The 11,537-nt window shown below is 53.0% G+C and overlaps 1 protein-coding gene across 1 annotated transcript in view; it reads right to left on the bottom strand.

The window, feature by feature from the left end:
- Positions 1-5,199, bottom strand: part of DRGX (dorsal root ganglia homeobox) — a 44,399-nt gene extending 39,200 nt beyond the window's left edge. Inside the window, exons 1-4 of the mRNA XM_081911888.1 lie at positions 5,097-5,199; positions 4,486-4,543; positions 612-709; positions 173-274 (exon numbers count right to left, since the gene is read on the bottom strand). Of these exons, the coding sequence (XP_081768014.1) occupies positions 173-274; positions 612-709; positions 4,486-4,519 (234 nt within the window). The 5' untranslated portion in view covers positions 4,520-4,543; positions 5,097-5,199. The remainder of the gene's footprint in view (positions 1-172; positions 275-611; positions 710-4,485; positions 4,544-5,096) is intronic.
- Between the last annotated feature and the right edge of the window lie 6,338 nt (positions 5,200-11,537).

The raw sequence follows: 11,537 nt of genomic DNA, 5'->3' as shown, positions 1-11,537 counted from the left end.
AATTACCATATAGCATATATTCAACACACACACAAAAACAGCGACAATTTGTTGTTGACAAAGGATAGCTGGACATTTAAAGGGCCCCATTACCTTCAGTAGCTATGGGCCTCATCAAACCTAAATCCGGCCCTGCTGCTGCGCTGCCTTCCCCACCAGGCCTGCCCCTTACCTGCACGCGGGCTTCCGTGAGGTTGATCTTCATGGCCAGCTCCTCCCGGGTGAAGACGTCGGGGTAGTGGGTCTGCGCGAACACGGCCTCCAGGGCTTCCAGCTGGCGGAAGAGCAAATAGCCGCGTCAGGCGAGGGCAGGACGCGACGGGGCGGGCCGAGGAGAACCTGGGCCAGGGCCAAACAAGACCACCACCTCCTCCTCCAGCGGGGGATCCGTCCTGCCGCCTCCGCAGAGCCCCTGGCCGCGACGCCGGCGGAGGGCGCAGCCTTCCCTGCGGCCCGCCCCGTCCAACCCAGCGCGGGCCGGTCCTTCGCGCGCGGGCGCGCGGCGGCGGCATCCACGAAGACCCTTCCCCGACGAGACCGGCCAGTGCTTCCCGGCGGGCCTCGACTCCAACCATCCAGGGAGGGGATACTCGACGGCAGCTGCCGGGTACCTGCTGGAGGGTGAAGGTGGTCCGGTTCCGCCGCTGCTTCCGCCGCAAGAAGCCGTCGTCGAAGTCCGCCGCGGACGGGCCGCCGAAGGGCGTGGCACCTGCGGGACGGGGCGAGGAGAAGCGGGGGTCGGAGGCTGGAAGGGGCGGGCGGAGGGACAGCATCCCGGCTGAGGCTGTGCGAAGTTTGGGGAGCAAAGACGGCCCAGCCAAAAATGCCCTTCCCGCCCCCACCCAAAAAATAAAAATGCATTTGGGACAGGGCCGTTGTCCGTTGAGCACCAAGCAACACGCTGCACCGCCCAGTCGCTTTCTGCGGCGAAGCTGCAAGTTGCATAACCAGGGACCGAAGGCCTCCCCCCCTCGAAGCGGTTTTCTCCCGCGGGGAAAACAGACGCGGCGGCGCTCCCGATTTGCAAATCACAATGCGGGTGGGCAAGGGGGACTTTGCGCTTTGGAGTGACCCAGACTCTCGCTCCGGCTCCTCCTTGGCTTCCCCAAAGGGCGCCACTGTAAGGCCTAGTGGGTGGAACTGGGCGCAACCCCGAGAGGGGCGCGCGGTACAGAAGCGCGAGATCCTCTCCATTTCGGAGGGCGGCGATTTGGGGGGTAAAGAAGCTGGGGAGGCTGCGGAAAACGGGGTTCACCGCCCCTGCTCTGCCCCCGGGACGTTTCCAAAGCTGCCACCTGGCCGGTTGGGGCGATGGCGGCGAAATAAACGACGGTTGCAAGAGCTTCCTTTCCTCGCCACAGACGGCCGGGGGGCAGCGACGTGGCTACGGGAAACCGGAGGAGGAGAGGCCCGGCCCGGCTCGGCTCTTAATCCGGACTTTTATTTCTGCCTTTTTATTGTACACTTTACGTCCAAGTTGCAGGACTGGATGTGACTTGCTCAGGTTTCCAAAGTTGCCTTCAGAAACCAAGCCGGGCCGCGGCGCCGTCGGGCAAACAAGGGCTACTACCGTATTTAGCCTCATAAAAGGCATTCTTCCCTTCCACCCCACTCCAAACACATTCCTGGGACTGAAATCCCATTACTGGGTCCGAGCCCCATTACCTCATTTGTGACTAAATCGATTTAAAGCCTCAAACGTGCGGCGGGCCTTTTGTCGGCCCTCCTAATGGCTGCGAGCTTGCAGACCACTTACGCAGCAGCGAACCCGAAATAGATTTTCGGAGGCGCGTCGAGGCGCTTCGCCTCCCCAACAAAAGCACCGCGACTGCGAGCGAGTTTGAGCGCACCTTCTCCCCTCCGGGCCCACCCAAAAATGGCTCGGATTGCCAGAGGGGCTGCTGGAAGGGTTAAGATTAATTTAAAATTTCCTAACGGGTTGCTTTGATTTTCAGTGTACCCCTTTCAATCTCGTAAATGATTTGGAGTGAGTTTCTTATTTGTCAGAAGATAACGAGAAAAGAATGCACGATTCCACTACTAGCAGTTTAGGGAAGACTGGGATACAAATTGGGGAATGAGACCTACCTGTCAATAGTTGCCCTGCGGGAGGTGGGAATGTGTCATAGAATCAGAGTTGGAGGGACCCCACGAGTCATCTGCTCTAACCCCCAATAATGCATGAAACTCAGCTAAAGCAATAATAATAATAATAATAATAATAATAATAATAATAATAATAATAATAATAATAATAATAATATTACCCCGCCCAGCCACTGTATGTGCCTATGATTTTGTCTGAAATGAATTGATGGAAATGGACGTTTTTGCTCATTTTTTCCGGGGCAGGGAGGAGGGTCGTCTCGGCGTACCAGGGGGAGATTTTTAGCACTATTAAAGATACTGGTTGTGCGTGGGACACCCCCTCCCCTCGATTTCTCCATACGATTTTTGCCAGGCTTCTGAGCCCATTCTACCGGTTTTTGACTTTCAAAATCAGGAGGTTTTACGAAGGCAGGGTTCCTTTGGTTTTCTGCCTCCTGCCCAAACTCTTCCCCCACCCCACCCCCGCGCGCCCCTCTCTGTCTCTGGGGCAGACAGGGATGAGGCCGGAGGTTGCCTCGGGCTCAAGCGGTGGCAGAATATTCCGAGGAAACACCGGCTCTTCCCAAGACCAACCGTTGAGTGTAACTCCAGTCCCAACCCATTTACTATGAGGTGCCTCTCTCCATTTTCATCTGTGGCGCAGCTCTGGGCTGGGCTGGTACCTAGCGAGCGCTGCGCCCCTCGGCTGGTTCCAGGGCTGCCTCCTTTGCCATAAGATGCGTCAGCCAGGGAGAACCACCGCCACCCGATTCCCTGTTTTCAGCTCAGTTAATTGGGATTGCCGATAACGGATTGACCCGCACCGCCATCTCAATGTGTTACTTGGGAGTAAGCGCCACCGAGTTCCTGGAGGGTGAGGGAATTGGCCTGATCCCAACGCTGAGCCTGGTGATGGGTTGCTGAAATTCCGAATTCTTGCAGGAACAGGGCGCGCCCAAAATACTTTGTGCCTGAAGCGGAACAGGAAGTGCCCCCCCTTCAAGGTACATAATATCCAAAACTGGTCAAGGTAGTTGGGCACCCGAAGAAGGCAAGTTCCCACCCACCCCAGCGCCTGGCTCTTCCATGGCAATAAAATACACATGAAATGAAATTGCAAAGAACGAATCATTTGCTGCCATTTCCGGAGACCCCCAAATCAGCCGCCTTCATCCTGCCTAATAGTAAGGGAATGGCTGCTTACTCGGCGTGAAAAGGCTCGCGGGGCAAATGGGATTTACTTCCAAGTAAAAGTGCAACCTTTCTCGGGATCTGCTGCTCAATTGGGGGCCCACAAGCCAGTCGGATCCTGGCTTGCACCAGCGCTGGTCAGACCGTTGCCAATTGGATTTGGAGGGCTAGATTCAGATCAAGCGAAGGGCCGAAATCCAATTTGGCCTTGGAAAGGGCTTTGCAGGCCCGAAAGGATTTCGGATAAAGTCCAGATTCTCGCGACTCCCGGACAGAGTCAGAAGGGAATAACGCAAAGAAACTCAGCGGGGGAAAGGGGTCTCCAAGACTCCCGCGCCTCTCTGCATCCCCAGCTTGGCTCACAGGAAACCCGAGGAACTTTTCGACCCCTGGAGAGAAATCCCTTCCCTCCACCGGCTTACCTCCCTGACAACGAAGCTTAGGAACAGCTTGAACAGCGGGTTTTAGCTGTGGCCGCCCCGTCTTAAAATCAGATTTCACCCTGTTTCCTTTTCTCTTCCTTCTATTCACTTTGTAACGGACAAAAACTTACTGACTAGTTTTAAAGGAGGCGGCGCCCGACAGCCAATGCCATCACTGGGGTCTGCCCCACAGCTCTATCCACGGCCCCCCAAGCTCTCCACCGCTACTTCGCTGCTGCTCCCGACTGACGCCGCAGAAGCCGGTTTCCAAAACTGTATGAAAGATTTATGTTGCCCCCGGGCGAGAGACGGGGGGCAGGGCCCCCCCACCTCCAGAAAGCCTCCCGATTAAAGGCGGAACAAGAACATCTGTGCTGCTGGGAGAGGAAAGAGGATCCCCGGCCGGGCGGCCCCATCGCCCGCGGCTCTTGCAGCCGCAGAGAGGAGGCAGGTGGCCAAAAGTGTAGCCGCGCAGAGCGCAAAGAGACGCGCGCCCCAGCCGAAGGCGCTTCCAAGAGGAAGGGAATTAAGGCCGCTTCCCAACCCAGTGCTCCGACGGGGCGGGGGTCGGCGGGCTACAACTTCCGAAGAGGGAAACAGAAATAAAATAAGCAAAATGAGATTTTTTTGTACGGATCGGTCGGGGCCAGCCGCTGCCTCCCTGTGCGCTCAAGCGCCTCCCTCTGCGCTCCAGGCCCAAACGCTGGGAGCCTCGCAAGGAAGGTCCGTCGAGATCGAAGTTTGCGCTCCTACTTACGGTTTGAGCTTCGACAACCACACTCACCCTCCAGCTGCGGGGGACAGTGGAAATAAAACATGGTGGCGAGAGGCGGGCGGGAACTCTGGAACAAACAGCGCAGGGAGAAGGAGGTCAGTACAGGCAGAGGAATAAATCTCTCTCCCATGACGCCCGCCCCCCAGCTCCAAAGACGAGAGGTGGTTCTTCATCCTGACCTCCAAGCGAATCAAAACAACGAACCCCCAAGCAGCAGAGCAAGAGACCCCGAGGCGCAGCGCTCAGGTGGGCCCTCTCTTTCGACGGCGCGGGCGTTTCGACGTTAGGCGAAGAGGATAAAAGTTCCCGGGGAACTTTGGCTAAAGGATAGGTCGCATCTGCTGTGCCAAGGGAAGCGGGAGAGCAGAACGAAGCTCCTCCGGCCGGCCCCCATGCCGACCCCTTCGTCTTTCGAAAGAAGGGGCAAAATTTGAGGGGTGGGGAGAGAAGCTTAGAAAGCCGAGGCAGCAATTCTGGGGGACCCTTTAGTGGCGGCGGCAATGAGCCCGATACTGGTCTCCCCACTTCTCCCGTTGCCTGAGTCAGGAAGAGCTGTTCAGCCCCCACTAAGAATCCAAACCCGCCCCGTCAAGGAACAACAAGGAAAGTGAAAGCCCTACCGAAGGCGGCGTGGAGGCAGAGGGGCGGCTGGAGGAGGCAGCGCTCGCCTGCGCCCCAGCTGCGGCTGCTCGTCCTTCTCCTGGCGTCGAGGCAGCCACAAGGCCTCGGCGGAGCCGTGCCAATGGGCAGATGTCTTGACGGAACTGTCTGCCGTCCGCTCAGCCTCTCAGCACTTGCTTTTATAATCTCACGCGTAATTGGCCTTAATCTGATTATTGCCAGCGCTGTCTACAGTGAGTAACTTGGATAGGTCTACTGGGCCTTCCAAATGACCCACGTGGTGCGTGGGGGGGGGGGGAAGCGCGTCATTTCTCAGTAAACAGCAGGAATGCAAAGGGGGGAGGAGGAGGAGGATGGGGGGAGCCCACGGATGGGGTGGGGTGAGGATCCCACGTCGACCTTCCCTAAGCAGCTCTAGCCAGGCACCTCAGGCCCCGACGGGGTCCCTGGGGGCGTGCCACTTTACCTCTGGGCAGAGGTGGGCAAGCGGGGCTGGCACTTGTGCCCGGCTGGCTGGCTGGCACGTTCCTCCCCCCTCCCGCTCGCCCGCCCGCCCTCCCGCTAATGGCCCATTCGGTGGGCTTTGCCGGAGCCGCCTCGCCTTTCCAAAGCGGAGTTTGATTTTGTTCACAGCGAGGGGTCTCCGGATTGATGCTCGCTTCCCGTCTGCAAATGAGATGCGCTGGGACCCTTCGCAATTACTTTTAAAGCGCATCCGAGAGGGAGGCTCGGCGGCGAGAGAGCTGGCCCAGCCCCCAGGCCTGGGTGAAAATGAGTCTTTTTAAAGCACCCAGCTGAAAATTTAAATTCGGGGGCGCGAGATTGGATCAAATGGCAGAAACCGAAAGGGCGGGGGGAAGGGATAATGGCGCGTAATTGGCTCCATAATAGCATTACACCGACATAATAGCCGCTTATGGCCCCCCCTGCCCGATTAAGTGCTTCCCTGGCGTAAAGCCTTTACGATATTAAAGGGGGAATATAATGATATTTGGGTTATTAAATGCGTGTAATTAATTTATGCACCACTGAAAATAAAGTTGGTATTATGACCCACTCAAGATGCGTCAGAAGATGCAAGTCAGACAACTGTTGATAAGTTTGGCTGTCTGTGTTTGGTCTAGACAGCTCGTTTTCCGTTGGAACAAGCCTTGCTTGGACAGACGGCAACGACGGGCTGTTTCCGAAACGCGCAGCTAGAAAAGGAGGAAAAGGACGGACGAGTCTGCTCAGGGATCGCTTGCAAGACACGGTGCATTTTAAAGCAAGGCAGCAAGGCGAAAGAGGGATGGAGAGACGAACAAGGAACAAGGTTTCCCTCCCGTTAGGCGCCAGCTGAGTTGCACCGACGCGCTTTTACGCGACAAGCGGTTGGGGCAGCCGTCCTCCTCGGAGTCTCGCTGTCCCGTGCCAGGCAGGGTCTCCGAGAGAAAGCAGGCACGAATCCGGACACCTCCGCTCCGCCGAAATACGTCGAGTGCCAGAAAGTGGAAACCGGTTCTTTTCATATCCTGGTTGCCACCAGCTTTTCCGAAAGGGCGAATCGCGGGCAAGGAGAATCTGCGCTGGACTCCCCAGCCAGGCAAGCCATTTCGGGTTGGCTTTCCAGGGTCGGGGAACCGCCAGCCTGACTATTAGGGTGGGGGAGTCGATCTAGTTTAGCTCAACAGAGACCCCAAAGCGGGTGGGAGGCGAGTGGGGGAGACGAAGCCGCCGCCGCCGCTACCACGCTGCGTAATTCCGAAGGCTCCTATTTCTCAGGCATATCCACGGCTATAAACTCCCCGGACGGGATTGGCACCAATGGCTCCCTGGTTTGGAAACAGATGCGGCTTTCCTTCTCTCTCTCTCTCTCTCTCTCTCTCTCTCTCTCTCTCTCTCTCGTCTGACAGAGAGAGAGTGTAGATTTTATCCTAAGAACCCTAATAAAATAATCATAACTTCATTATGGCACTTCAGGCTTGCTTGTGTGTGTTTGCGTGTGTGTGTTTGTGTGAAAGGTGGATGCCTCGCTCTTCTGGCTCCACGTCTCCCTCCTTCGCTTTTGGCCTTCTCTGCTGCTCGTAGTCTGCAAGTTCAGCGGATTCTGCCCAGGGGCTCCGAGTCCGCCCTGGATTCTGCGCGCCGAGAAACGAAAAAGGGCCCTCTCTTGGGTCCCATTCTAACCGGCTGGAGCTGCCTTTATAGCTTGCAGACGCGAGATAGAGAGCGCAGAGATGGCCTGTCATATAAAAGAGATCAGCTTACTTACATTGCGCGTGAGATAATCGAGGGCTCGTTGCAAAGAAAGGGAAAACAAAGCACCCTTGGGAGAACAGGGCTTTAGAGAGCTTCACCCTCTTCCTGTCCCCCAGGGCCACCCCAGCGCCTCTTTTATTTGGGTATGTAACCGGACCCTTCCCCTCCACCCACGAAAGCGTGTTGCAGGTTCAGCACCAGGGACAGTGGCCCCGTCGGTTCACGAGCGCCGGCTTTGAATACGACTTATCTCCCCGCAATTCGGTGCATCCTGGCGTAGGAGCAAGTGCCATTGGCCTCAGTAAGGCTTACTTTCGAGTAAGCACAAATATGCCAAAGGCCTTCGCAGTTACATTTCCCCCACCCGCCGCCCACTACCCCGAGAAAAAGAGAGACCCGTCTTATCTGGCGCCTTGAGTGTCTTTCCTAGTTAAACGACGGTCAGGGAAACGGGTGGCTTGGATTTCACGAAGTTTGTCCTTCGGAGGGTCAATGCGACCCTCTGGTTTGGTCGAGAGAGGAGGTGGTTCGCCTCTGCGGCCCGTCTTCGCTCGTTTACATTGGAGCGGAATTGACAACAGCCAGCCCCGGCCCCGGTTGCGCAGGCAAACCGAACTCCCCGTCTAAAAACAGAGAAGCGGGCGGCCGGGACTGTGTTCTGTGGAGCCCCCGCCCAAGTAAGTGTGAGCGAGAGAGGGAGAGAGGGTATGCTTCCATTCGGGACGCATTCTTAGTCGTATACCCTGGACTGGAGACTTTCCTAACTTCCTGAATCTTGAATAAAATCTGAGCCAGTATAAAAAACATTACGCGTGTGTGTTTGTGTGTAGCAGGACAGCCGCTCTTGGATGGCAGAGAGCCGTGTGGCGGAGGTGCGGAGTGAGTCACTCGTTTCATCCGGGGCTGGGACACCCGCTTTGTAGAAGAGGAAGAACCATTGGATTCAGTTTGGGTGTCCAGTTTGTGTGGCTCTGGGTCCAACGCCTGCATGACAGTGGTGGCTGCTCGCTCCAGCAGGTCTAGATTTGAAAAGACATTTCAGGCACCGATTTCAATCTTTGCCAACTTCGTCTGGACCAAGCGAAATTGAGGCCAGTGCTGGGGTTTTTTTTAGGATTTGTTTCCTCTTTCCTTTCTTTCCTGATGATCTAGCAACCCGTCCTGACACTGAGTTGTCTCTGAGAACCAGCAGCGAAGAGGTTACATTTCATCTCAACCCATGTGCAGTAAAAGGCATTTTCCAATTAGTCAAATTTGCAGATTTGTCCCGGTTGGACTCTCTTATAATTTATAACGCAAAAGTGTTCTTTCTTTATCTAAAGACCAAGGTGACTGTTCTCCATTTCCTCTAACCTCTTTTACACTTGATGTTCGCCAGACTCATAATGTTAATTGGCTTCATGTACGGATCATCAGTTTAATGAAGGAATAAATCCTATGGTTTATTCTTTATGTCCCTCTGTTTTAACAGTGATTGCTTTAATGAAGGATGGGACAAGTTCGCCAATTAAAACGCGCGACAGTCGGTCTTGAGGACGCAACCGCAGATCTGGAAAGCGGAGACCCAGGAACCCGGGCAACTGCCTTCCCTTCCTGCAGGGAAATCGTGCCCAAGTTTTCGGCAAGCTGCAGACACAGAGAGTGCCGGCAGTCCCAGCCACGCGACTCCTCCTTCTTCCCAGATCCGTGTTCCCACTCCTGAAGGGGACGCCTGAAACTCGGGCCCACCCGCAGCGCGTCACCACAAAGCCCAGGCCCTCTTGCCTTCCCCAGACAACTTGGTGGTGCATTGCAGACCTTTATCGTTCTCCTTACCTATTGCTTATTGACAGCTGAGAACAGGAAAAGAGAACTGCGAGGATCAATCGATGGATAGCTACATACAGTGAATCAATCTACTCATCCCTTGCAAATTAACATGCAGGGTTTTTTATTTTAATCCCAATTCCGGCTTCGTTCCTGCAGGAACGCTGTATAAAAATATAGCAAACCAATAATCTGGCCATCGAGAGGAAAAAGATGCTTTCAGAAGATGCCCTGGCTCTGTCTGGCAAACCTCCAAGGCAAAGGAGGTCCTACACAGTCTGCAAGAAGGTTGCCCTCTGTGCTTCAAAATGGGCAGTGGATGGCAGCCCCTAAAGGCAGCTTCTGCGGCAGCAAATCTATTTTAAAATGCTCTTGTAAGTGTGGCAGGGAGTTGTAGATATTAGTGGCCTCCTGGGGCATTCGCCCTGAGCTTCCGGGAGGAAGGGCGGGGTGTTTGTTTGTTTGAAGTCCAAACCAACAACAAAAATACTCAATAAAATCAGCAAAAGACCTTGCCTTATACAGGATTGGAATGTGTGTGCCCTGTAACGTTATTTATATAATGGGCAGCAGCAGGCAAAGCAATCAGTCCTTAAGTTATCAGTACGAATCCACAGGAGGCACAAGGACACGTGGGGAAGGAGCAAGTGTATTTTTAAGGCAAAGTAAAGTGCTTTCTGCTTTAAATTGCCAAAACAATGAATAAATCCCGCTTTGCTGATATAATAGAATTATAAAACACCTAACACATGGGTGTAGCCAAGGGGACGGTAAATAAATAAAAATAAATCAAGTAAATAAATGAAAATACTTAACTCAAAGTAGAAGTCATCAGAATATTTGAAATGGAAATGCTCACTGGGGTCACTTGGATGATGTTGTGGCGCGTTCTAGTGATGCAACTGAGCGATGGGCGTGGCTTCCATGAACTGACCAAGCGCATCACAGGTAGCTCCGTTCTGGAACAGGACAGGTGGGTGAACCGCCCCTCCAACATAAATCCTGGCTACGCCCATGACCTACCATTTTCTAAGTTCTGTATGCATACTGTATTAAAAGATAAGACACTCGCTGTCCACAGGCTCACCATCTGATAGGCAGGATACAAAAGGAAATAGGAATGGGGAGGGAAGATGAAAGCCACTGGCAGTTCTCAGAATGTGCTGTTCCCTATGTCTGTTTGTGGACCACTTCGGCAGTGTTGGATGGCATAAAACAAAGCTTTGCGGCTTGTTTTCACCAGATAAGAATCTGATCCATTGCTTCTTTCAGAGACTTGCATAGCCTACAAAGATTTTCAGATACTTATAAGACTTATTTGGTTCAATGTTTTCAAGAGAATCTATCCAGAGTGCATATTATGTGACTTTCAGAGATTTATAAGACTTCTGTTTATTTGGTTTTGCAGAGAGTGCATATTTCATATATGTCATACTGTTCAATGTTCTGTAAAGATTATATAAAGTTTATACAGTGGTACCTTGGGTTAAGAACTTAATTCATTCTGGAGGTCCGTTCTTAACCTGAAACTGTTCTTAACCTGAGGTACTGCTTTAGCTAATGGGGCCTCCTGCTGCCGCTGTGCGATGTCTGTTCTCACCCTGAAGCAAAGTTCTTAACCCGAGGTACTATTTCTGGGTTAGTGGAGTCTGTAACCTGAAGCGTCTGTAACCTGAAGCATCTGTACCCCAAGGTACCACTGTATTGACATCGCATTGTTGTACTTGGTCATCATGTTGCCTTGGATATCACTGATATTTGTTAGCAACACAGGGGTTTAACTGCCACTGACCAGTAGCAGTTCTCAGAATGTGTTTCTTTTTGTTTCTGAAGTCCCAGGAAGTATGATATCCAGTGATTAATTGCTAGACTGTTAAAAAGGAAAAGCATTGACTATAGGGCTGTGATCCTATACAAAGCTCCGTTGGGCACTGTGGTTAAACGTACAAAAGGCTGCAATGCACAGCCGAACTCTATGCACACTTAACTCCTGCTAAAACTACAGGCATTTTTACACTTGAGAAAACATGGATAAGATCAGACTCTGCCGCTGTAATTGTAAACACAGTTAATTGGAAGTAAGTCCCAATTAAATCAATAGGGAGGATTGGGCCACAAAATATTCAATAGGCTGTATAATCGGAGTTTCTAAAACTACTTGTTGATAGCACTACATGAATCTTTAAATCAGTTGAGTTAACTAAACACCTGACTGTTCGTCAAAGAATGTTAGCTATGAATTTTCCCCCCAAAAAACCCTCACAAAACAATTGTTTCATCTCTGGGAAAAGGCCCAGATCTGTAGATTGTCGATTCTGCACTGAGCTCAGGGTAGATGCGAGTCTTATAGAAACAAAAGAGATTATGAAATCCTATTTACAACCATCACCAGAGGA

The sequence above is a fragment of the Podarcis melisellensis genome (assembly GCF_964234715.1).
Source record: "Podarcis melisellensis genome assembly, chromosome: 5".
Classification (NCBI taxonomy): domain Eukaryota; kingdom Metazoa; phylum Chordata; class Lepidosauria; order Squamata; family Lacertidae; genus Podarcis; species Podarcis melisellensis.
The sequence above is the reverse complement of the archived record's forward strand: the minus strand, read 5'-3'. Positions and strand labels throughout refer to the sequence as shown.